Source organism: Bos indicus x Bos taurus, chromosome 3, assembly GCF_003369695.1.
Source record: "Bos indicus x Bos taurus breed Angus x Brahman F1 hybrid chromosome 3, Bos_hybrid_MaternalHap_v2.0, whole genome shotgun sequence".
NCBI classification, from domain to species: Eukaryota; Metazoa; Chordata; class Mammalia; order Artiodactyla; family Bovidae; genus Bos; species Bos indicus x Bos taurus.
The window spans coordinates 25173890-25200815 of NC_040078.1; the positions used below are offsets into that span (position 1 = coordinate 25173890).

At 41.3% G+C, this 26926-nt stretch overlaps 1 protein-coding gene across 3 annotated transcripts in view; it reads left to right on the forward strand.

The window, feature by feature from the left end:
- SPAG17 (sperm associated antigen 17) overlaps window positions 1-26926 on the forward strand; it is a 252300-nt gene that overhangs the window by 11195 nt on the left and 214179 nt on the right. For all 3 annotated transcript variants that reach the window (XR_003510028.1, XM_027535676.1, XM_027535679.1), the window contains exons 2-3: window positions 20413-20553; window positions 21145-21231. Coding sequence is in view for 2 of the 3 variants with exons in the window: in XM_027535676.1 (XP_027391477.1) it covers window positions 20413-20553; window positions 21145-21231 (228 nt within the window). In the remaining variant the exon portion in view is untranslated. The remainder of the gene's footprint in view (window positions 1-20412; window positions 20554-21144; window positions 21232-26926) is intronic.

A 26926-nucleotide genomic window follows, 5' to 3' on the forward strand; every position in this document is an offset into this window, starting at 1 on the left:
AGATATTACAAATGATACTACTATAAAATTCTTATATGGATTTTTCTTTGGACATATGTACTCACTTTCCTGAGTATGTAACTAGGGATGGAAAAGCTGGTCATAGGACAGGCATATGTTTAGCTTTAGTAGCTACAACCACAGAGTTTTCTAAAAGGATTGTACCCATTTATAGCCCATTGCTACTGCTAAGTCACTTCAGTCGTGTCCAACTCTGTGCAACCCCATAGATGAAAGCCCCCCATGCTCCCCCGTCCCTGGGATTCTCCAGGGAAGAACACTGGAGTGGCTTGCCATTTCCTTCTCCAATGCATGAAAGTGAAAAGTGAAAGTGAAGTTGCTCAGTCGTGTCTGACTCTTAGCGACCCCATGGACTGCAGCCTACCAGGCTCCTCCATCCATGGGATTTTCCAGGCAAGAGTACTGGAGTGGGGTGCCACTGCCTTCTCCGAGTTTATACCCCATTAGTAATATATGAAGTTCCAAGTCACTTATCACTCTTTTTAATTCCATAATTTTTTTGTTTTGTATTTCTACTGTACTTCATATTGTTGTTGTTGTTAATTGCTCAGCCGTGTCCAGCTCTTTGCAACCCCATGGGCTGCAGCACGCCAGGCTTCCCTGTCCTTCACCAGATCTATATGTTGAAACTAAATTCCTAATGTGATGGTACTAGGAGATGGGTCCTTGGAAGTAGAACTCTCATTAAGAGGATTATTGCCTTTATAAAAGACACTCCAGAGAGATTCCTCTTTCTGCTATGTTACATTATAGTGAGAAGAGGGCCTCCATGAGCCAAGAAGTGAACTCTCACTAGACACTCAACCTGCAAGTGCCTTGATATTGGACTTTTAATTCCAAAACTATAAGAAACAAAATTCTGTTTTTTCAAACCCCCGAAGTCTGTGGTATTCTGTTATGAGCCCACACAGACTAAGACATACTATAATAGTTCTCCCTCTCTGATCTAAATTTGTTCCAGCCATTCAGTCCCCACTGAAGTCCCTCCTACCCTATGGCCAGTTTGTTTGCCATTTTGTGACTCTTTCCAGCTATTCAGTCCCTTTCTAGGTTTTACGCTTAAAACTCAACACAGCTTTCCAAGTACAAAGATATTCTAGTTTTGTACAGCTGTAAGGTAATGTTTTCTATTTTGTTCCCACTTTTTTTCTAGATCTGGTGAGCCAAGGCCTTTTAACCAGAACCGCAGCACATTAAGCTGAGAGTTATGGGAAAGCATTAAACAGTCACCCTTCCTATAACTGATCATCAAAGCCTATGAGGTTTTTTTCAACGTTTCATAAAAGAAATTTCTTTTTTTAAAATTGAAGTATATTTGATTGACAGTGTTGTTTGAGTTTCTGGTATACAGTGAGGTAGTTCAGCTCTATGTCTATAGTCTTTGTCATATGCTTTTCCACAAGATATTAAATATAGTACCCTTTGCTACAGTAGGACCTTGTTGCGTATCTATTTTATATACAGTAGTTTGTATCTGCTAATCCCAATCCTAATATATCCCTCCCCTGCCCTTTTCCCCTTTGGTAACTGTAAGTTTGTCTTCTATGTCTGTGTGTCTGTTTCTGTTTTGTGAATAAGTTCATTTGTATCATATCTTCTTAGTTTCCACATATAAAGGATATCATATGATATTTGTCTTTCTCTTTCTGACTTAGTTAAGATAAAAATCTCTAGGTCCATCCATGTTGCTGAAAAAAGGCATTATTTCATTATTTTTTTATAGATGAGTGATATTTCACTGTATGTATGTACCACATCTTCTTTATCTATTCATCTGTCAATAGACATTTAATTTGCTTCCATGTCCTGGCTATTGTACATAATGCTGCCATGAACACAGGGCTGCACGTATCTTTTTGGATTAGTTTTCTCTAGATGTATGCCCAGGAGTGGGATTGCTGCATTATATAAAGCCTCTAAACTTCTAACTAGAGTTTAGATTATGTTTTCTTCAATGCATCTACTTACATTTTATACAATGAATGTCATTTGACACACGTGCCTGCTCAATTCAGAAAGCTTTGTCAAGTCTCCCTGCAGTGTTCAATTACTCCCTTGGCACACAGCATCACTGTCAGTGTCTGCCAGTGAAGGCAAGGCAGAGTGGTAGAGGAAGGCCCATTGTCTGGGAATCAGGATGTGTTTTTTCCTTTATGTGACACCTTGACCAAGTCTCCATGCTATAGATTCCTTTTCCCATCTGCAAAATGAAGGAATTAGACAAAACGGCAATGAAAGAAACCGCCTAGCACCAAATTCTAAAAGCTTTTGTTTCACTGTAACTGTTTGCACATCTTGCATAAAGGTGGTTAAATAAGATATATACAAAGAAGGTCCTCCTCTCTGTTAATGCTTCTCCATCAAGAGAAGTGTCTGCTTAACCTTACCTTTGTTTTTAAGCAAGTTTTCTAACTCTGATGAAACATTTCCTCCACTTCCAAGGTAAGTCAGTATTTTTAGTATGAAAATTTGTGAAATGCTTTCTAAAATGAAGTCAGTCCTGTTTCCTGACCTTACCTCTTCTTTACCCTTCACAACCTTGATACTTTGTGTTAGTCCTCTTTGTTTTCTGCTAAATGTTACTATGGTGTGTGGCCCTACGTGTTACAGCTAACATACCAGTTTCTCAGGCAGGGTATGTTGAATAGACGTGTGGGGAGTAAACCCCCCAAATTGTATAAATACCAGTGAAAAATCATCTGATATCAAAAAATGCATATGACTCTGTGTGTGTGTGTGTGTGCGTGTGTGTGTGTACGCGCTCAATTGCTTCAGTCGTGTCCGACTCTTTGAGACCCCATGGACTGTAGCCCACCAGGCCCCTCTGTCCATGCAGTTGTCCAGCCAAGAATACCAGAGTGCATTGCCATGCCCTCCTCCAGGGGATCTTCTCGACCCAGGGGTGGAATCCAGGTCCTACATTTGCATTACAGGTGGATTCTTTACCCACTGAGCCACCTGGGAAGCCCTTATGACTCCATATATGTATTTAATAATTGAGTTTTGGTTAAACTAGTTAAAGGTTAGGAATATTGTCTTCAACTACCTCTGTTGTCTTAAAAAATTTTATTTATGTATAATTGATTTACAGTGTTGTGTTAATTACTGCTGTACAGCAAAGTGACTCAGTTATACATTGGCATACATTCTTTTTCATATTTTTTTTTCATTATGTCAGCCACCTCTGTCTTTGCATAAGTATTTAGGTGACTGAACAGGGATAGAGTTTCATTATTCACACATTTTATTGTAATCACAATAATGCATTAGATAGTGTTTATTATTCAACTTGTCATGCATACCTTATAAATTTAGCAGCAACCTAGGAAAATGTTTGTGGAAAAATGATTTATTAGGACCAGATTTTCAGCCTTTGTGATGGAGATAATTGTGGATGTGTTATTTTACTCTTTGACATGAAGATATCACTTTTGCTCGGAAGGGTATATGCTCTAAAATATATTTAAAGCAATGATCTGTTTTTCTGAAGAAACTTGTTTAGCTTAATCTCTCTGGTGTTTAGTAACTAGGAGCAATCATGTCTAGAGACCAAAGGTCTTGATCATGTGGAACAGAATTTGCAGTCTACGAGTTAGACAATTAAAATACTGTGAGGGAAACATGAAATGATTAAATTGATGTCTCTGAAAAAAATTAATAGGTTATAAATGGAAGAAGGTTTTGGAGGCTTGCATAGACCCAGTAGGAAGTATTTTCAATAGTCTAGGTTTGAGGTAGTTATCAGTTGAACTAGATGAATTGTCATGAGAATAAAAAAAGAAGTGACAGATTCAAGAGTTTCTAGAAAGAAAGTAACTGATTGTATATCCAAAAGGAGAATGGAGGAGGATTTGAAGTAGGATGACCGGGGAAAATGACAAGTCTCAGAAACTGACAAATTTAGCTAATTGAACTTAGGTGATTTTTATTGTTTGTGAAAGGGCCAGGGGAGGGAGTGATTTTATCTGTGGTGGATCACACAGTAAAGAATCCACCTGCAATGCAGGAGACCTGGGTTTGATCCCTGGCGTGGGAAGATCCCCCGGAGGAGGAAATGGCAGCCCACTCCAGTATTCTTGGCTGCAGAATTTCATGGACAGGGAAGCCTTGTAGGCTACAGTCCATGGGATCACAAAGAGTTGGACATGACTGAGCAACTAACAGAACAACAAGAGGATAAAGAACTCAGCTTTTAGACATCCTGAGTTTGAGATGACTGTAAAACATCAAAGTAGAAATTCATCAGAAAATCCAAAATATGGACTGTAGTTCACAGGCCATCTTTGGAGACATTGACTCAGGGATTGTCAGTAGAGAGATGAAGTGGATGCCATGGGAGAAGCTAGAATATCCAACAGAGAGAAGCACAGACGTTTGAGCACAGAATTCTATGAAATATCTAGAGGTCCTCATTTATGAGACAGAAAGAAAAGAAAGAGCCTGGTGGCCAGAGAAGCAACAGCCAAAGGTAGAAAGACAGAGTAAGGACAGGGTGGTATCGTGGGAATCAGGTCAGAGAAAGGGACACAAAATGGCATTTGAATCCTTCCCTATGGAGATCTAGGTAGAACAGGGCCAGGCAACCATACTTGGTGATGAGAACACCACTGGTGATCTTCAAGGATGCAATTTCAATAGAGTTGGTGGTGGTGATGGTGGTGGTGGTGATGAGAGAAGGAGGAAGGAGGGAGCAAGATGGGAGGCATGTGTCTTATCAGGAGGTGGGCCTCAAGTCCCATGTTTGGGAAAATTTAACTCTGAATAAAAGAAGATCATATGGAAAATGTGTATGGCAGTCCTAAAGCAGGTTGGAAAAGAATTTCCAGACACAGAGCATTACAGAAAGGAGTGAATTTATTAAGAACAAAGAGCAGAGATAATGTGGAAGCTGCGAACATAGCAGGCTGACCTCTTGAAAAACCAGGGAAAGTTGACATTTTTTGTGGGCTAGTAGCCAATTTTTATAGCCTCAAGACAAAGAAAATTCCTGCCCGAAGGGTAGCATTAAATGATTGGTTGGGTGCTACAGGGTGAGTACAGGGGTGGGCATTTTTGCCTAATTTGGGGTCAGGAAGCTGGCTGGTAAGGATCAAGGGGTTTTGGCAGTGGTTGCAATGGGGCTTAGACAATTTTAAAGGTGACCTTGCTTCTGGGCTCCACTTCTGTGGCCTTGATGCGAGGCCTTGCACCTGTGGCCTTGAGATAGGATTCCACAAAATAGTTAGTGGGAAGACTGGGATTAGGTGGAGATAGCTATGCATTTGTGAAATGGGAGGGAGAGGAATTGGGAAGAAGGGATTGAAAACTGAAGGGGGATAAGAGGATTGAAGGAACCAAGTTCGAAAACAGGTAAAAGGAAAGGGGGTCATTTGCTGTAGTACAGGAGAGAAAGGGTCAGAATCTCTCTCTCAGCCCAAGAAAAGGAGCAAGTCCTCAAGACTGGTGAAGGAAGATCTGAGACAAAAATATGAAAAGGGGAAGAAACTTGGAGAGCCTTGGTCTTCTGAAGAGGTGGAAGTGGGGCCACTGTGTAGATAGAAAGTGAATGAGCAAGAGACACCGACAAAGAATTCCTTCCATTTCTTCAAATGGCAGCTTCCCATGAGGCAGGGAGATAAGACACAGGGAGGATGTGATGCATCATAGAACCCACATCATTTTACATAATGACTGTTCACATGCCTGCCTCCCTTACTAGATTATGGGTCTTTTGAAGGCAGAGACTTCTTTATAGTACTTTTTGAAGTGCAAGAAAGCACACAGTGTGATATAAAAGCACGTTTGTACCATCGTGATGGTTTCTAGTTTGTCTTTCTTTATTTTTTTAAATAAACACTGGGAAAAGAATGGAGAAACACTTTGTCCTTATTTTCATCTCCTGTTCCATTCCTTTCTCTCTCCTCCTAGAAGCAAACACTATCATGAATGAACATCCCCTCAGCCTGTGTATCTATTTATCTGTATCCATTAATATTCTATAATACTTTTACTGTATGATTTTGAAATTTTACACAAATGGTTTCATACTATGCTTGCCAATTATGCAATTTATCTCTTTTTTTAAAATTAGTTTTGAAGTCTCACCATGTTGAGAAATATAGTCTTAGTTCCTTTCCTTTAATTTCTTGTATTTTATTAATCTTTGCATCCTCCATCTCCAGGGTAGCATAGGTACCCACATAGCAAATGTTATTAGGGAATAAATTAGGGCAAATAATATCATAAAAGAAACAGATACTTTGTATAGCTCTTTGTTATGAAATACTTTTAACTATAATCTCTTTTCTCTGTCATTGTGTATTTTCTTCCCCAGGCTAATGCTTTTTAAGGAGAGTAATTATGCCTTATGCCAGTGCATTCTATTCTTAATGCCTACTTCACTGTTCAGCATGCAGTGAAAGTGAAAGTCGCTCAGTCGTGAAAGTCGACTCTTTGCCACCCCGTAGACTATACAGTCCATGGAATTCTCCAGGCCAGAATACTGGAGTGGGTAGCCTTTCCCTTCTCCAGGGGATCTTCCCAACCCAGGGATCAAACCCATGTCTCCTGCATTGCAGGCGGATTCTTTACCAGCTGAGCCACAAGGGAAGCCCAAGAATACTGGAATGGGTAGCCTATCCCTTCTCCAGGGGATCTTCCCAACCCAGGAATCGAACCAGGGTCTCCTGCATTGCAGGTGGATTCTTTACCAACTGAGCTATCAGGAAGTCCATTGTAACTGCTCAGTAAACAGTGATTGAATGAGTGACTCTTTACTGTAAGTATTATTTTGTGAAAGTCTAGATTCTGAGTACATAAATGTTTTTTCAAGACCATGTGGTTGCAATCAGGACTAATAATCAGGTTTTCTGATACTAAATCCAGTGGTCTTTTCATTTTACTATTGAAAGAGCTATTGTAAGGCCTATATTAGGAAATCAATAGGAAAGAAATAATTATAATGAATTATTGCCCTGATATAACCAATAAATAGACTCCAAGTACCTGTGTAAGGGGAAAATTAATAACCATAACCAGGTGTAAGGCCTTGAAATTTATCATAAGCATTAACTTTCTTCTATTTTATCACATGGTCATTAAACCACGTGAGATCCATATAGTAAAGGAGATAGGTGAGTTATGAGGACGTACAGGATTACAGGAGTGAAGGATTAGGCAGGAAGCAGTTTTACTAAAGTATGACTCTTTTGCTGAGGATACTGGTAACCTAATTTCCTTTGATGACATACTAGTGTTTGTCTCCCCTTCTGGGTTCAGTGATGCCTCCGCTCCTGACTCTCCTCCCCCTCACTTTCTTGACCATCTCCCAAGAAACCCTTCCCTCAAACAGGGAGAGTTGAGTGGAGATCTGAAGGAAATGACAAGAGTTCTAGGAAAAAAGATCTCCGGAACTCCTTCAGACACCCCCCACACTCTAATCTGTCCTCTCTCTAGTCTGTATTAATATCGATTGATACTTTTAACATGAATTGGAGGTTTGACCCCAGTTTCCTCACTCAGAAGCAGGTCTCCATCACCTCTTGCCTTCCTGGAACAACTCTTGGGTCCTGGGCAGCCATTAAAGTTGCTGCTGCTGCTACTGCTGCTAAGTTGCTTCAGTCATGTCCAACTCTGTGCTATCCTATAGACAGAAGCCCACCAGACTCCCCCATCCCTAGGATTCTCCTGGCAAGAACACTGGAGTGGGTTGCCATTTCCTTTTCCAATGCATGAAAGGAAAAGTGAAAGTGAAGTCACTCAGTTGTGTCCGACTCTTAGTAACCCCATGAACTGCAGCCTACCAGGCTCCTCCCTCCATGGGATTTTCCAGGCGAGAGTACTGGAGTGGGGTGCCATTGCCTTCTCCTATTAAAGTTGGGATTGCTGCAAAGAACCAGCTCTGGAGAGCAACGCACCCTAACTCCCCTGACAGAGCAACTGGGTGGTCAGTCTGCACAGAAAAAGGCCTTTTAAGGAACTTATTTTGAAGTATAAGCACTATTAGCTCACTTTCAGACTCATATCTTGGTCATTTGGGGGCATCCTTTACAACTTGTTACATTTAGAGTGTTGGTCACTTCAGTCATGTCCTACTCTTTGCAACCTGTGGTCTGCAGGCAGCCAGGCTCCTTTGTCCATGGAATTCTCCAAGCAAGAATACCGAAGTGTGGGGAGCCATTCCCTGCTTTAGGCGATCTTCTTGACCCGGGGATCGAATCCAGGTCTCCTGCATTACAGGCGGATTTTTTACCATCTGAGCCACAAAGGCAGTCCCACATAAAGGACATTTAACCATACCAATTTAACAAACGCTTGTTGAGGAGGACTCTGCCTCTTTTTTTGTTGAATTGAGTCAGGACACAGATTGTTTGCCACACCTCTTGCTCAAGATGCACTCTTACAGTTTTCCTGACACCCCCAGTGTTCAGATAGATGCAACATTCCCTCCTCACATAACAAAAACTCAGGCACTAGAAGATCTGATCTCAGCCAGGATCATCCATGCACACCCCTTCTTCCCATAACATAATCTGAAGATCACAGTTTTAGGCTTAAAAATCAGATCAGGTCGTCAGAGAATTTTTGTTCTGCTTCTAGGTATCAGAGATCATACAGGGAATGAAATTTGATTACCACGACACTGACATTTCTTGGACACTTTCTTGAATTTGGGGTCAAATAGGATAGAGGGCTGGTAATCAGGACAGTCTTATATCCTTGTGATAATCAGACGCATCCTTAGATGTTCTGCACTCACTCAAGAAGGACATAGAAATTAAGCTGTATTAGTGACTTTGTAGTGAACAAATAAGTGAGATAACCCTAACCAAGAAGCAAATGTGGGGCATGGATAGCTCATTAGAAAGAGCATCAGCTGTTTATTTTGAAGTCTTAGTGCCAGATCCATACAAGTTCATGAATTAGGTCCGATGCCTAGGGAATAAATGGCATTTAATTAGAGAAAGGAAAATGGAAAAAGAAAACAGAAGGAAAGGGCTAAAGTAGAGTAACTGGGACTTCCCTGGTGATCCAGTGGTTAAGACTCTGCACTCCCAATCCGGGGGGCATGGGTTCGATCCCTGGTCAGGAGATTAAGATTTTCACAGGCCACATAGCAAGGCCAAAAAAGTAAAACTGAGTAACTAATGAGCTCACATTGAGTCTCGAAAATATATCTTTAAAATATATCTTAATATTTAGGAACTTCCCTGGTGGTTCAGTGGTTAAGAATCTGCCTTGCAATACAAGGGGCACATGTTTGATCCCTGGTTCGGGAACTAAGATCCTGCATCCTGTGGAGCAACTAATTCTGAGCACCGCAACCACTGAAGCCCACATGCTCTCGAACCTGTGTGCCACAACTAGAGAGTCCATGCGCTGTGCAACAAAGGAGCCCGGGTGGCACAAATGAGACCCAAGGCATCCAAGTAAATAAATAAATATTATATATATACACACACACACACACATATCTTAGTTTTTAATGTGGAAGATAGTAACTCAACACTGAAGGGACTCAAGGAAGGCACATAAGGGTCTCATGTCTGAGGAGGGAATTGATGAAAGGTTGTAGCCTTTAATATCTGATGATGAAAAGAGATCTTTCTTTGGGGTGAGTCCCTGATTCCAATTTTACATTTGTGGAGCAATTAGCAGGACGCCTCTTGGCTTTGCTTGGTCTCCTCTGTTAGAAGAATGCCTCTGATATGTAATATTTGTTTCAAAACCCAAAGAAGCTTGTTTCCTTTTGAGGTTTGCCTTACTTTTTATGCTCTGAAGTTCATTTTGGACCTCAGATTTTGCTCCAAGCAATAAAACTGGTTGGCTTGTACTAACATAATGGAGCCGTAATTTTAGCCAACTCTGGGGGGCGGGGAGATAGTTAAGGTGTGTAGTGGTTTCTGTGGTTTCTGTGTGGAGTAGAATTCCCTGCAAAGCTTTTCCATGTGGTGTTTTAATAGCTGTCTTAAAACTCTCTGATGCATGGAGCAAAACTGAATTAGACTCACGTGCTAGATTGCTGGGATGGGCCAAGAAACCAGAGAGACAAAAGAGCAACAATCAAACAGCCTAAGCTCAGAGGCTGTCGGAAGATCTTCAGGACATATCCAAGTTGAAAATTAAAGACATGATCACCTGATTTAACCCATTTTTGCAGGACTTTCTAAGGAAATTTTGAATTTTTTCTTTACAGGTATTAATATTTTATTTTGCATGGAATTTTACAACTTACAAAATGCTTCAGTATATATGAAGCATTTTGTAAGTTGTATATATATATAATATATGTGTATATATGTTATATATATATATATACACACATTTATTTATTGTGTATATACAACAATCTTTGGAAGTTTGTGTTATTAGATCTGTTTTTATAAATGAGAAAACTGTCACAAAGATAGATCCAAGGTCGTTTGGCTGAGAAACTACAGAGGCGGAATTGGATACCATCTCAAAGCTCTGCATATTTACACCAGAACTTCAATAATTTTAATTAGTGATCATATTTAATTCATGAAGCAAGGATCACCAGATAAGTACTGTGCATACACAGAAAAGATGTTTCTGGACTGCTGAGTTCTTATCAATGAATATAAGGCATTGTGCTGCTGCTGCTAAGTCACTTCAGTTATGTCCAACTCTTTGCGACACCATGGACTACAGCCCACCAGGCTCCTCCATCCATGGGATTTTCCAGGCAAGAGTACTGGAGTGGGGTGCCATCACCTTCTCCATAAGGCATTGTAGTGTTGTCTAAACTGCAAGAGAATATACTCCTCCTTTCATTCAAATGCTCATTAATCCAGAGACATGGTTCCCTCCAAAGTGCTAAGTGTAGCTGATAAAATGCCACGTACTTAGTTGGCATTCCCATATTAAGAATGTGTGAAAATTCTCTTTAGTGTGTGGTTTTGGCTGCTAAGTTCCAGGAACATTTATTGAATGTTACTATATGCCAGGCACATGGGCACAGGAGGAAGTTATCTAGGTGATATGATTCTAGCGAAGCCTTTTCCACTGCCCCAGCCCATTGCCTAAAATACCTTCCTCAGCAGGGCATCCCTTTGAGTTAGTCCAGGAGTCACTGTGATTCCTTTGAAAACTGTAGGTAGCTTGGAAAGAAGAAAATACTTTAAAATTTTTTCTTTTAATTTTACCAAAATCTTGGGGTATATTTATTTATCCAGTTAGCAAAATCAACTATTAAGACTCTGAGTTGAATAGGAAGTGATGTGGATACTTTTATTCTACCCAAGAGAATGGATGGGGAATTCTAGAAATTCACCCATCAGGACACAGGGGAGCCAGAATACAGCAGCAACAGGTCTTATCCAGAGAGAGGGTTGCCCTAAGGGTCTCTATCCAGAATAAACTTCAGTCACTTTGCTTTTTTCTTTTTTTAACTTTTATTTGCATCTATTTTTTGCAGCATTTATTTCCAGGCCATAAGTTTTTGTTTCTTCAGTTTCTTCTGAGCTATCTTTTACTTCTGTGCAACCTCCTCTTCTGGTTTAGGAACAATCTGTTCTTTTTCTGTAAGGATAATCTCAATGTGGCCAGGAGGGCTCATGGAGGAATTGATCCGACCAGGAGGTCTGTAAATCCTGCACCCGCGGGGCTTTGTTTCACTTGGACCTGCTCAATGACCAGAGAATCTACATCTATGCCCTAAAGTCCAGCATTAGTCTCTGCATTTTTGAGCATGTGCAGTAAAACTTCGGCACTTTTTTGGGGCCACCAACCCTTCCCATCCAGACCCACTGTTCGGCCTGTGCACACCTACCAACTCTACCGTTTGTAACAACGGACTGCTGCTAAAGTCACTAGTACCGAACAATGGACTAGCACGTGTTGTTTCTTTAAAGTGACATCTTTCAGATACTTGGTGGCTTTTTGGATATGCATGCCCTTAATGGCCTGGGTGACTTCATGAGTGTTCTTAAAGTGAACACAAAGAACCCTTGATTTGCATGATTTTGTGGCGTTTTCTGGGTCAAGTGAATAGCGCACCATTTTTAGAGGTCAGCTCAGGCCACTTACCAGAAAAGCTCACTTTGCTTTTGTTTTAAAGATCTAGTCCTACCTGATATCAGTATTTCAGATCTGGATCCATAAGATTAACCAGGTGAGTATTTGCAATGCAAATATCAAACATTTGATCCAAGTTCTTCAAGTAAGCAGGTCCCCATCTCTAATGAAAACTAGCCTGGTACCCAGTCTTCTGTGTATGGCTGTTTCAGAACTCATCCTGTTCTCCGTCAGCCTCTGTACTCATTTAACTCTGCTGCTGCGGCCGCTAAGTCGCTTCAGTCATGTCCGACTCTGTGCGACCCCATAGACGGCAGCCCACCAGGCTCCCCCGTCCCTGGGATTCTCCAGCAAGACCCCTGGAGTGGGTTGCCATTTCCTTCTCCAATGCATGAAAGTGAAAAGTGAAAGGGAAGTTGCTCAGTCGTGTCCGACTCTTAGCGACCCCATGGACTACAGCCCACCAGGCTCCTCCGTCCATGGGATTTTCCAGGCAAGAGTACTGGAGTGGGTTGCCATTGCCTTCTCCATTTAACTCTAATCCCTGTCTTTTCAAAGCTGATGATGGGTTGACATCTCTGACAGATCTGCGCCAAGTACAAAATGATTTAAAGCCTTCTCCTGCCTCACACTCACATTCTCTCCCACAGCTCCCAAAATTCTATACCTGTAGAGTTTTAAATATACTGTGTTCATGATTTTTTACCATCTCTTCCAAAGACCTAAAATATTTTAAAAATATATTAATTAACAAGTTTATTGTTATCAAAAGAAAACTGTTTTACAAATTGTCACTCATGAGGCAGCTGTTGATATTGTTTGATTTTTTTCTTGGTTCACCCATAAGCTTTCCACACTTGAAACAGCATGTATGGGATAACTATGTTTGTTCTAATGACTAATGCAAGGAAAACTCCCAAAATAATATCCATCATGATGGCTTTGATTATTGCTAAGTGCTGTGCCGAGAAAGGCTCTCTATAGATTTTCTCATTCAATCTTTAAAACAATCCCAAGCGCAGATCTGTCAGAGATGTCAACCCATCATCAGCTTTGAAAAGACAGGGATTAGAGTTAAATGGAGAAGGAAATGGCAACCCACTCCAGTGTTCTTGCCTGGAGAATCCCAGGGACGGGGGAGCCTGGTGGGCTGCCATCTATGGGGTCGCATAGAGTCAGACATGACTGAAGTGACTTAGCAGCAAGGTACTGTATTTGCCCTTATTTATACATGAGGCACAGAGAAGTTAAGTAACTTGCCCAAGGATGCACAGCTTGTTCAATGAGCTTCAAAAACAGGCATTCTGTATCCTGAGGCTAGGCTCAAAGATCACTATGCCACAATGACCAATGCCTTTCCAAGGGGCCACCAGAGTATGAGGGAGCTTCATCACCTGTGGGCAGGGAGTAGTGGGGACCTCCCACAGCAACAGCCACAGTGCTCAGGTCCTGAGTGAGGAAGTAACCCTTGAGATGGCCAAGAGGAAAGGAGAGCCTTGGAGTGGGTTGGCCCTGCTTCTACCACAGTGGCCTCTCTGTCCTTACCTCGTCACCTGCTTTTTATAGGCCCATTTTGAAGGATAGTGCTAAAGGCCCAGCCACCACTGAACCAGCATCAACAGACATTTAATTATGAATTCACATGGCACATGGCTGCACAATGTGTATTAGGGGCAGGAAGGGGGAGGATGGAGAAAATCTGCTTTGCCCTTCAGTATTTTCTCAGCTACAGCCTTGGCCTTTTAAGTCAAGATCAGCTCTAAGTCAGTCTCAGACCCACAGACCTTCCTGGGATGGGGCCACAGTGTGCTGCTAAATATTTAATAACCTGCTCTTCAGGAGGGAAGCTCTGATTCGTAGCATTGCTAGTGCCATAGTGTAAATGCTCCCACCGCAGCAAATTTCAGGCTATCAACACAGCCTCACTGAATAGAGTCAGGAAGCGCGGTGGGCAATCTGATTCAGCACACTCCTGGATGAAGTCAGAAAATTCGGCCAAAGCTGATTTGTTAGAAAAGACCCTGATGCTGGGAAAGATTGGAGGCAGGAGGACAAGGGGACAACAGAGGACAGGATAGTTGGATGGCATCACTGACTTAATAGACGTGAATTTGAGCAAGGGTCCAGAGATGGTGAAGGGCAGGAAAACCTGGTGTGCTGCAGTCCATGGGGTCTCAGAGAGTTGGACACAACTGAGCGACTGAACAACAATGATGACGACCACACTCCTGGACGAAGTCAGAGTGTGTTCAGAGAGGGTGGTGTTACTGTAGAAGACAAGAATCAGGTGTACATTCTGGACTTAGATGACCCATTTTATGTGTGGTTTCTTCTCTCCCCACCCTACTCTGATACCTTCCACCCTAAAATCAAGCCCCTAAGAATGTCAAAGGCATCTTAAAAGAGAAAGGAAGCATAGAATTTGCAGCCCATAGGCAATAGGTGAAAGGGAAGCGGGAACTGCCCACCAATGGCCTTTTTGATGGGATATGGGAGAAAGTAGGAAGAAGGACAGAGGTGGGAGGAGTCGTTTTTTAGTCAGCACGTACGTGTATGTGATTCTCTGGCTTTTCCCTCCTCTCAGAAAGAGCTGCCTCCTTCCCCTAGCTGCCAGTCTGCCTACTGGTCTAAGTCACTCCCAGGAAACAGGTCTTAGCAGGGGGATGGCTTAGCAGGGTTTGGCTTCCCACACCCTTGTTACTGACCCCTGATATGAACCATGTTAGATCAGATCCAGTCTGTTTTCCTCCCAAAGGACTTCAAGGCTAGGGACTGTAGGTCCTGCTCAGCCCTGACATTCTAGGGCTTTATGATTCCCAGGGTCAGATTTCTTTCTAAGCATCTTCTCTGTTGATTAACAGATATTTACACAGAGAGAACCCTGCTCTGTTTTACATTCACTGCTGGGCACTATGAGCTCCAAAAGCACATAAAACAATGTTTCCAATCTAAAGGGCTTACAGTCTCCTTGAGAAAATGTGACAGTTCTGTGAAATAATTCCTAAATAAGGAACACTTATAACAGCATGGTGATGAGATGCCAAACTGTAGCGTTTATAATAAATTGTGAGAAACCTATAATTAAAGAAGCATCCTATAATTAAAGAAGCCAAACTGTAGCGTTTATAATAAATTGTGAGAAACCTATAATTAAAGAAGCATCCATGTGTACTTAGCCACTCAGTGGTGTCCAACTCTTTGCGACCCCATGGACTGTAGCCCACCAGGCACCTCTGTCTGTGGGGATTCTCCAGGCAAGATTACTGGAATGGGTTGCCCTGCCCTCCTCCAGGGGATCTTCCCAACCCAGGGATCGAACCCAGGTTTCCCGCATTGCAGGCAGATTCTTTACCATCTGAGACACCAGGGAAGCGAACTTATTTAGTAAAGACAGTCAGACTGCATCCCGGTCCTTTGTATTGTTCTTGTTTGTTACATAGCAATGTGTACCCAATTTTTAACTTATATTTCCAACTCATTTTACAGTTAGGATCCCCTTTTAACAAATACGATTATAGCAGCCAGTTCAATGTAATAAAAATATTTCTTCTTCTGGCCAACAGCCCATACTAACACTCCTTTGCTGATGGAGATCCAAGACTCCTTTTGAAGGAAAAACGCTGTATGAAAAAGACATTCACAAATCCCTGTCCATTAGGCAGTAAATCTACTTAACAAAAAGGTTATCCTTTCAGCAGAGTATTGACATAAAGTACAGGTTTGCATATCTGCACAGTGTTAGATAACTCTCAACAAAAACCTGACTTTTTCAATGTTGCATTGATTTTATTTGGGGCTTTATAGGGCTTTTTGCTTCATAGAGCTCCACAGGTTCCAATCAGTTCTGGGTAGAGGACTGAGGGAATCTCACCCCGATCATCCAGGGCAGCAGACCCCCTGAGACTAGCAAAGGACGCAGAAGAGAGCACATGCATATTTGCCCTTGTATTCCCTGTACCAGCCAATTAATTGTGCTAACAGAAGGAAGAACTCTCACTCTCATCATGGAAAAGCTACTTTTCACTTATTTTTTTCAATTTATTTTATTGACGTGTATTTGATTTATAATGCTGTGTTACTTTCTTCTATACAGCAAAGTGATTCAGTTTTACATATATGTATATATATATTTATATATATATATACACATATATTCTTTCTACATATTCATTTCCATTATGGTTCATGACAGCATATTGAGTTAAGTGCCCTACACTGTACTACTTTTCACTTACATTTGAAAGGGTTTTGGTAATTATATTAGAATATAGGAATGCCTAAGTGAAAGTTGGAGAATTTTCAATGTATGAAAGAAAATTTGTTATGAATCTACCGTGTGTCTCTGGGACAGTGGGTTTATGCGAGCAGCCAGATTCTCTGCATTTACTTGAGTACTTTCTTGCCGTAGGAGTCGGGCATGTGTTTGGGTTAGGGCACCCTCCTGCCAGGCTTCAAATTAGGTGAGGCTGATAAAGTAAATAGAAGGTAATGGGTTGTGTCCATTTGTGACTTCATTCCATCCTGGGAATGACTTTATCAGTAACTACTCGAGGGCAAGACTTGGCAATAAGCATGTTCAGTAGATGTCTGCCGGCAATAGAAAGCTGATTTTATTTCCTAAGGTGTTTGAGATGTGCCAGACTGGAACCCTCTTCCTTCACTGTTGGATACATCTAGTGTAGTTTTCTGAAGATGATTAATGGTTTCTTTCTCTAGGCTCATGCTGCTAATTACACCCAAGCTTCTTGAACGGTCTTAATCAAATTCGCACACAGGTAGGAGCCCTGCAGGACTCAGGAGTGTGATGAATCAGGTTCTGTGTGTTGCACTTTCATTTGTCCTCTCTGGTCAACACTCGTTTTCTCTGTGCTCACTTCGCTTGCTGCCCTGTGAACTCAAATTTAAGGACTATGCTTAGTTGCGTGTTAGGGTGGGATACCAGTGGAAGGGTGCATTTTAACAGTATTTTGCCAAATTTAAATCGGGTTTAACTTTTTTTTCCAAATTAATTTCCTGTTTTTAATACTGCAGCCAGATTGGAGAGATTTGAAATCTACCATTATCCTGAAATACTAAGAAAGAAGTTCAAAAATTATATTTGCCAACCATCACTTAGTTAACGAGTCTCCCTAATTAGACACAGTTGGAAATGATTGCTCTCTGTAATGAGAGTATTGTGTGTTTCCTGGCATCTCGCTGCCCCCTAGTGCAGAATGCCAGTGAGAGCATCCTTCTGGGCAGGCAATCTTTGTGTTATTACTGTCTGATCAGTCCATTTCATGCTTCCCTGGGTTCTGGTGAGGTAATCAGACACTAATCCATGATTCCAACAAAGTCCTTGGTCGGTCCTATTTTGCCAAATAGACTCAATTTTTAGAGTAGGTGTTTGGTGGGCTTGAGAGTGCAGAAAGTAGACCTCAACTGAACTCTTGAGACCCCTTCCAATGGAGACACTTGGCCTAGCTCCCAATGGACCTTGTAGAGAATTCTGAACGTGAACAAATCTCCTCCTGCTCTAGTGCAGGCAGTCTGTCACAGGGTGACCACTGGGACCCCAGGAGTCTCAGCACCTCGCCAATAATCAGAGGAAAAGATTTTGTGTCAAGATGCACTCCTACAGTGCAAAGCAACAAGAACAATGGGCTTTGAGAGAGAGACAAGCTTGGGAAAATTTCCTCAAACTCTTTTAGCCTTTGTAAAATAGTCTTTGATAAAAAAAAAAAAAGTAATCTTAGACATTTTAAAGTTTTAATACATCATCTATTTTGAAACCTCTATATACTTGAACATGTGATATAAATCATCCTCTATTAGGTATACTGTGGCCAAAATAGCCATTAGGTGCAATTTAAGGATTATGGAAAGGCGCTCTGAACCTAAAGGCTTGCTCTCAAAACTGTTCTGAAATAATCACAAAATTGTGAGCCATGTATGTGGTCTCCATGAAATTCTGCCAAAATGACCTTGAAACAAGCTGTTTAACTTCGTTGGGCCTCTGTTTTTCCATCTATAAAGTATTAGTGCCCCTATTTAAAGGGATTACTTAAGGATTCAATGAGATAACATATGCCTGACACATGGCAGATTTCAATAATTGTTACCTCCTACCTCCTCCTCTTTCCCTCACCTTTTTTTTTTCTTTTTCCAATCTGAAATAGTCAACACCTGTCTCGAATGCCAGACACTAATGGGTAGATGGTGGATTACGATGCCCTCTTTGTGAATTGTCCCCAAAGAGCTGAGAGGCAGCCATTTCTCGTCACCATTAGCTTTTGAAAATTGGCTAGGAAATCTGTAAGAGGGTGTGGGATAAGCGGGTAAATGTAGCCATTAAAATCTTCAGTGTAGAAACTATAACTCATAGGAACATCAAGGCATTGCCTGTTCAGGAACTTCATCTACTTTCCTAAGGAAGGAAAGATTTTTCTTCTTTAATGATGATTGTCATTGCAGTTTTGACTGAGGGAGCAGACGAGAGGAAAGAAAAGTCATCCAATGTGGAGAAAGGTCGTTTGGTGATTATGGAATTTTTTTCCAGTTATAAATATCACACTTGCTTTTCAGACTCAGGCTATTTGAAAAACAGATGCTCAGTCTTCCTATGGTGAATTAGTCAACAAAAAAAGATTTTAAATCCAGTTTAACAGAAGGAAACGCAGAGCCGCACCTACATGCATGCTTGTACATGTACACAAACACAAATACACACTTTGTAGATTAAACAGACATTTTTATGCTTTTATGTGTGTTATTTGTTTTGGTGACAACACTGAAAATTGTGTGGGTTTTGTTATGTGGTTAGGGTTAGTGAGTTTCCATGCAGAGAAGTAAGAGACATTTAACAATAGTCACTCTTTGATGGTAAAGAAGAATTTGTCTTTTCTCCCATCTGTACTCTAGTTCTTATCATTACCTTGACACATGAATTGGACAGAAACCCAGAGAACCATGGAAAAGTATGTGTTTCATTAAATTTCTGTAAAATCTTTCCAGATCTTCTTAGACAATATTCTGGAATTGACCAAGGGTGAATTTTACTCTATTTTTATCAGATCTCTGGAATGGAGCTAGAGGAAATCTTACATATGCCTCTGTCCAACCCCCTTATTTTATAAAGGGAGAAACTGAGGTCTAAAGAGGTCGCAGGGCCAGGGTGTCCTCCCTTATTATTGTCTCCCTTTCCTGATGAATGTATCACGTTTGCTTGGTCCATCTCCCCAAGGCAGTGAGTGTTCAAAAGCAATAGACCTGATTTGCATGAGTTTGGCTTTCCTAGAGACGGCAATGGCAACCCACTCCAGTACTCTTGCCTGGAAAATCCCATGGACAGAGGAGCCTGGTAGGCTGCAGTCCATGGGGTCGCGAAGAGTCGGACACGACTGAGTGACTTCACTTTCACTTCTCACTTGCATGCATTGGAGAAGGCAATCGCAACCCACTCCAGTGTTCTTGCCTGGAGAATCCCAGGGATGGGGGAGCCTGGTCGGCTGCCACCTATGGGGTCGCACAGAGTCAGCCACGACTGATGCAACTTAGCAGCAGCACCGCATCATGGGAAAGTCAGTCAATTCCATTCCTCATTTCCTCCAGAGAATTGCTTCTTCCCAACAAAATTATAATAGAAAGGGATTACTGAATAAATATATTGTTTTTTAGTAACTTATTTTTTTATTTGATGAAACATTTCATGTTCAAGTTTAAAACTGCAGCCTATTTCTTGAGAGTGAAAAGAACTCGCATATGAATTAGCAATGAGAGTGTTGTGTTTACATTAGGAGGAGAATATGTATTCTAGTTCGGTGCTTTACAAAAACTAGATCCATGGATGGTGAATAGTGAAAAATATTTTACATCAAAAACTCTGGGATTGAATTTTACCTCATGTAAAAAAAGCCTATTTGGCAACTCACTCAATATTACCAAACAATCAAAAAATATTTATCAAGCTCCTCCCTATTTTCCTAGCAGTATTTAGAGTCTTAAGATGTATCAGGGAACAAAACAAAGATTCCTGCATTGGAAATTGTACATTCATACACATATGTAACATACAGATGAACTATTGCTTTCTAATACCAAAGTATTATTGCACAGCATTATAGTGAAAATGTGTCATTTAAAAAATTAAAAACTGTCTTCCTTAAAATATAGGTCTCGTTTCTCAGGGAAATTGCTTTTGGGGCAAGTTGCATGAAATTTGGCACAATACTGCCGCCTTGTGGCTGCTTGGATCAAAAACCCACATACACCATAAGGTCAGCCTGTCTTTAAAGTAAGGTTTCCAGGACTGTTACCCTGTTTGTCAGTGGAAGCCTCTGACACAAAATTACCTCCCCAGGAGTACTTAGAACCTGATTCCTTCTGATTTTGTCACAGAACGACTGGAAGGGCTCCATCGCTTTTGTCCTTGGAAACCGGATCGAGGACGAGGTTCTCATTCGTGCTCTCACCCTCGCTGTCCAAGTCCCTCAGCGCAGACTCTTCAGTATTGTCTCCTGGCAAGACATCGTCCAGCAGGTACCTGTCCCTTCTCACCCCGACGCCCGTTGGAGACGTCTTTCTTAAAATAATAAAGTAATGAAATCAATAAAACTAACACATTCTTGGGCGGTTTGGTAAGTTTGGGTGCATGGCTTTGCTGAAACACTTAGCTAGAATAAATTTGGAAAGATCTAATCTGGACGGGGTTGTTTTTTGTTCGTGAATGCTGCCCTTTCAGCATCCATTCATTCAACAAAAATGTCTGAGGTCATACTAGGCTCCACATGCTAGGTTTTGTGAGGAATTATTTAATAAAGGTCTCAATAGCAATAAAAGACTAAACTATTTAATGTTCCAAGGAAGGCCATAACTAACTGGAAAAACGAAGCCTCCAAAGAATCCTAGCTGTCAGAGGTTGGAGGAGAACGATAACGCAGAGAAGTTCTGTCAGATGGCACGTCCTCATACGATTACTAATGGCTTACCAAAGTGGCTATAAATATTTGAACTAACTGATGGCTATCTCTTCCCCAATCCCTCAAGTCATCTAGGTACTTGAAAGGAACATCTATCTAAGTATTCTTTAAGTAAGCCCTTCTTTTTCCTTATGAATGAATTTTCTTACAGGTCAATGGATCAAGTGCACTTTTTGGAAGTACATCTAAAAAGGCAAAGAAACCTGTAGGTGGTAATAATGCTCCCTTATATTATGAGGTAGGTAAATGTATTGATTGAAGAGACTTTTGTAATTTTTTAAAAACAAGAATTGAAGTAATAATTTTATAGTCACTTTTTTTAAAAAAATTAATTCATTTTTTGATAGCAAATCCCCTCTCATTGTTGGGGCTGTTTGTTACTAATGATGGGCATGTAAAAAAATCTATTTCCCTTTTAACAAAATCCCCTTTTAGGAAAAAAGTTGTCCCACATTGTCTACACTATCACTGTGTCCAATTGAAGACTATAAATCAGAAATGTGTATATATGAAAGTGTTGGGTCATACTTTTTTATGGTAATTACTGAGTGTGTGATGGTATTAAAGGGGGTCGTGTTATCGGTGTATTACAAAGTGTTAGTTTCACCAAAGAAACAGTGTAAAAATGCCCCAGAAAGTGCTTCCTGCACATGACAGAGAAACAACTGGAATAATTTTCCATCCATTTGTGAACTTTGTGTACATTTCACATTCTACTTTAATCAGTGTGAAAATAACAATAATCTTCAGATTAATGATCCATTCCGCTTCTAGCAGATGCAAAAATCTGGTCTGGCTGGCCAGTGGGTTTGTGCAAAGGACTTAGAACTCAGGCTCAGTACAGGGGCTTTCCTCTTACCCTGCCTTGTTAATATCCATCTTACAAGAAACTATAAAAATCCAACAATTAATTAGAATATCACTTAAAATTTGTCAGGCACTATTTTTATGACTCTGCAGACCAAAAGCGTAAAGATTTTGGGATCTTTCAAAACAAACTTGTTTGCACTTTATTTCAGTGATGACTAATAAAAGTTTTTATGTGTCTCGGTTCTTGGATGGTTTCATAATAGGCTCTGTAGTGTTGCCTGAGTACTATCTGAATGGGCTCCCCTGGATTTATTTACGACTGCCAATACTGTGGGTTTTGTAGCATTAACTCTTGCTGCACTACCCCTGCTGTCATGGAAAACTCGTTCTGCACTGTTAAGGTCAGAGAACATGCCTTCTATCTTTTGTTAGGATGTCCCACATGTGTGTGCCCAAGTTGAAACATTATGTGATACCTGGATTTAAAATATTGGAAGTTTTCTTCTGAAGTAGCCATAGAAATCCACGTCCAATTCTCAGGCCTGGGATCAATTAGCCCCCCCTCCCCCTCCCACCCAAAGGACTCTTTCTTCTTCAAAGATGCTCAGAGAAAATCAGGGATGATAACGGGCCAGTTTTTACATCTGATGTGGACAGGCATCTTAACTTGGATGTGGGATAGCCCGATGTTACAGACCCAGAGTTCAATTAGAAAGCCATTCATCTCCAATCTGTGCTGGGACTCTGAGGAGCCTTCACTCAGAGGAGGTCCATCTCACATCTGGCTCCCCCACATTCTTCCAGGGGAGCATTTGGGCAACAAGCTTCCCACACCGGCTCACAGACGCTCTTCTGAATGGTTTCAGAAGAGAAGGGAAGGCAGGATGCGCATCACAGAGATGGACCTGGAATGCACCAGACCTGCATTAATGTAGTCACTGTAGCAAAAGTGGATCCAATGCGGGCTCCTGGGTAGTATCAGCCAAGGCCAGCATGCACACCTGGGAAAGAGAGCACATCTCCAACCTCAGTCCCTCCACACTCAGGACCTGTTTTGGCCCCTCTTCCCAAGAGAAGTGAAATGCTACAATCAGTGCGTACTGAGAGTCTCAAGGCAGTTAGGAGTGGTGGCCATGAAAGAGGCCCAGAAGCCAAACTCTTTGAGGACCACTGGACCTTCCAGGCATGCAGACAGCCCGCTCTTAGCTCTACTTCTGCTTAAAACCTTTCATGGTCGGTAGCAACTGGGACAGTGGCCGCAGGTGAATTCCTCAAGAGCCTGTTTAGGAAGTCTTGTATTTTCCTTCTCAAAGGAAGAAAAGATAATCCAACAAAATTGCTTCTGTTACATGGGAAATTCATAGAGTTCTGTCTCCTTTTAAATCTCCGCTTTGGAGGAGGGAGAGCTCAAAATAGATAATATAAAGGCTATACACTGACCCTGACTTCTATTTGTAGGATACTCTCATCAGCCTTAAGTCAGAGCCTCTTCATTCTTACTTTAAACACAATTCTAACCTATTTGGCTTTCTGGTTTCCCAAACTGCGGTCGATTAGGAGCAGAGCATTCAAGTGAAACTTCACTCTAATGCAGTTGATCCATGAGTAGTAAAAGAGTGTCAGAACCACATTACATATTTCCAATAACGACTTGAAATGTCTGGGCCAGCAAAGACCGCATTCCACAGTGATTTGCTCAAGCTTTCATTTGGATGGCTCGGTGCTATGTACACACAGCCTCGTTTTGAAATTATGTAATTTCCCCCTGAAACTTGAGAATTTCATCTAGCCTCCATACTGTGTTTGTGAGATAGTCTTTATTTATAAATTATCATTCTTTGAAAACATGCTTAGGTTTCTGCTAATGTGATTCCACAGAGACAGCAGTCCACGTGTTCTTTCGCCTTCTCTTTAGGGAAACTGGTTTTGCTCTGGTAGGAACTACTCCAAAGACCCATGTGGGAATGGAAAGAGAATTTGCCCCTTTGTATATGGTCTCAGGAATGTTAGCTATCACTTCATCATTCTAGTAGTAATAGTGGTAGTATTTCATCATGAGGATGAAAATGGTTATGATCCCAAATACTGGCATTGCATATAATTTCCACCATGTAATTCTATATGAAGATGTGTACACATTTGAGAATGGATATACAGACATTTCTTGCATTTTTAGTAGCCAGTGTTACTAAATGCCAAACAATAAATACATTCTTCTTCAAGCACTAGGTGTCAGACTATCTAGACAGTGGAAGGAGTGGAATATGAATAGTATACAGATCCTAACCTCAAGAAGTTTAAGGATTAGTTAGGGGGAAAAAAAGAAAATAGACATGCCTGATACAGAGTAGGTATTCAGTATATGTTTGTTAAATTGTATGACACAATGCAGAAAATTGTCAGTGAAGTCTATGAAGGAGAAATGGAGTATTCTGGGCATTTCACAGAAGATGAGGTTAGGTTAGCCTAGGTGGTGAGAGCTAGAGGAGCCTTGCAGAGAAGGTGGCATTGGAAAGGAAGTGGAGCTGACAGTTTTCATCTTCTAAATATGTTTTCCCAATTGACCCATACTACAATTAAAATTATATGCTGTATATATACGTACATATATATCCCCATTTTACATAGAGGGCAATGGAAGCATAAAGAAGGTACAAATTTTAGAAATTAGAAAATTTGAGGAAATTGGATTTGATGAATTTACCATAGTTAAATATGTAGCCTCAGATTTTTGCACTTTGCCACATACCCAGCCTTCTTTCACTGGGATCAAAGCTGCCCACCCTTGGGTAGAGATAGGTCCTGACTTTCAAATATGGGGACATTCTATGTAAAGGGAACAAACAGCTCAAGCAAAGGAACAGGAAGGGAAGAGAAGACAGACTGCACATGTACTAAATTTGTCCTTACATGGTGCCATATGTACAAATTAGGAATGTGTATGTGTATGTACCTGTACATAGCTTAATTACAACTTTAAAATCCTAAAGGTGGAATTTTATGTGAAACCATCTAAAACACTGGGGAAAAATCTATGCTTTAATATTCATGCCTGCGTTTAAGTTTATTCTCTAAATGTGCACAAATATTTTTGTGTTGCTTCATGGTCCACATAATGGACTTCCCTGGTGGCTCAGATGGTCAACAATCTGCCTGCAATGCAAGAGACCCAGGTTCAATCCCTTGTTGGGAAGATCCCCTGGAGAAGGGAATGGCTACCCACTCCAGTATTCTTGCTTGGAGAATTCCATGGACAGAGGAGCCTGGCAGGCTAGAGTCCATGGGGTTGCAAAGAGTCAGGCACGACTTAGTGACTTTCACTCACTCACTCATTCATGGTCCGCAGAGAGAATCTGACCTGTTCATTGGCCAGTATACTCAGTTCTGACAAAAACCAAAAGGAAAATATTGATGGACATTCAAAGCCAACTGAAATGTTATCTATGAGAAAGCTCTGTGTGTATGATACATGCAAAAATTCTCCCATTTGTGACTAAGGTATCTGAGCATTTATAAGTTCAGTCCAGTTCAGTTCAGTCACTCAGTCGTGCCCAACTCTTTGCGACCCCATGAACCGCAGCACACCAGGCCTCCCTGTCCATCACTAACTGCCAGAGTCCACCCAAACCCATGTACATTGAGTCAGTGATACCCTCCAACCGTCTCATCCTCTGTCGTGCCCTTCTCCTCCTGCCCCCAATCTTTCCCAGCATCAGGGCCTTTTCAAATGAGTCAGCTCTTTGCATCAGGTGGCCAAAGTATTGGAGTTTCAGCTTCAACATCACTCCTTCCAATGAACACCCAGGACTGATCTCCTTTAGGATGGACTGGTTGGATCTCCTTGCAGTCCAAGGGACTCTCAAGAGTCTTATCCAACACCACAGTTCAAAAGCATCAATTCTTCGGTGCTCAGCTTTCTTTATAGTCCGACTCTCACATCCATACATGACTACTGGAAAAAGCATAGCCTTGACTGGATGGACCTTTGTGGACAAGGAAATGTCTCTGCTTTTTAATATGCTATCTAGGTTGGTCATAACTTTACTTCCAAGGAGTAAGCATCTTTTAACTTCATGGCTGCAATCACCATCTGCAGTGATTTTACAGCCCCCCAAAAATAAAGTCAGCCACTGTTTCCACTGTTTCCCCATCTATTTGCCATGAAGTGATGGGGCCAGATGCCATGATCTTAGTTTTCTGAATGTTCATTCAGCTTTAAGCCAACTTTTGCACTCTCTTCTTTCACTTTCATCAAGAGGCTCTTTAGTTCTTCTTCACTTTCTGCCATAAGGGTGGTGTCATCTGCATATCTGCTGCTGCTGCTGCTAAGTCGCTTCAATTGTGTCCGACTCTGTGCAACCTCATAGATGGCAGCCCACCAGGCTCCATCATCCCTGGGATTCTCCAGGCAAGAACACTGGAGTGGGTTGCCATTTCCTTCTCCAATGCATGAAAGTGAAAAGTGAAAGTGAAGTTGCTTAGTCATGTCCACTCTTCGTGACCCCATGGACTGCAGCCCACCAGGCTCCTCCGTCCATGGGATTTTCCAGGCAAGAGTACTAGGTTGCCATTGCTATTGCCTTCTCCCTGCATATCCCTGCATATCTGAGGTTATTGATATTTCTTCCGGAAATCTTGATTCCAGCTTGTGCTTCCTCCAGCCCAGCATTTCTCATGATGTACTCTGCATAGAAGTTAAATAAGCAGGGTGACAATATACAGCCTTGACATACTCCTTTTCCTATTTGGAACCAGTCTGTGGTTCCATGTCCAGTTCTAACTATTGCTTCCTGACCTGCATACAGGTAACTAAAGAGGCAGATCAGGTTGTCTGGTATTCCCATCTCCTTCAGAATTTTCCACAGGTTATTGTGATCCATACAGTCAAAGGCTTTGGCATAGTCAATAAAGCAGAAATAGATGTTTTTCTGAAACTCTCTTAGATGTAAAATTTTCAGACTTTGACATTGTGGCTTTGATAAATTAAAAGAAAAAAGTACCAACTGGGCAAAGGGATCATTTACCCAACTTATCTGAAATCAGAGTCAGCTGTCTTAAAAGTTTTATATTGTGCTCTGTAGTTCTTATTTCACAATGGTGATTACTGTACCTCACTATGGGAA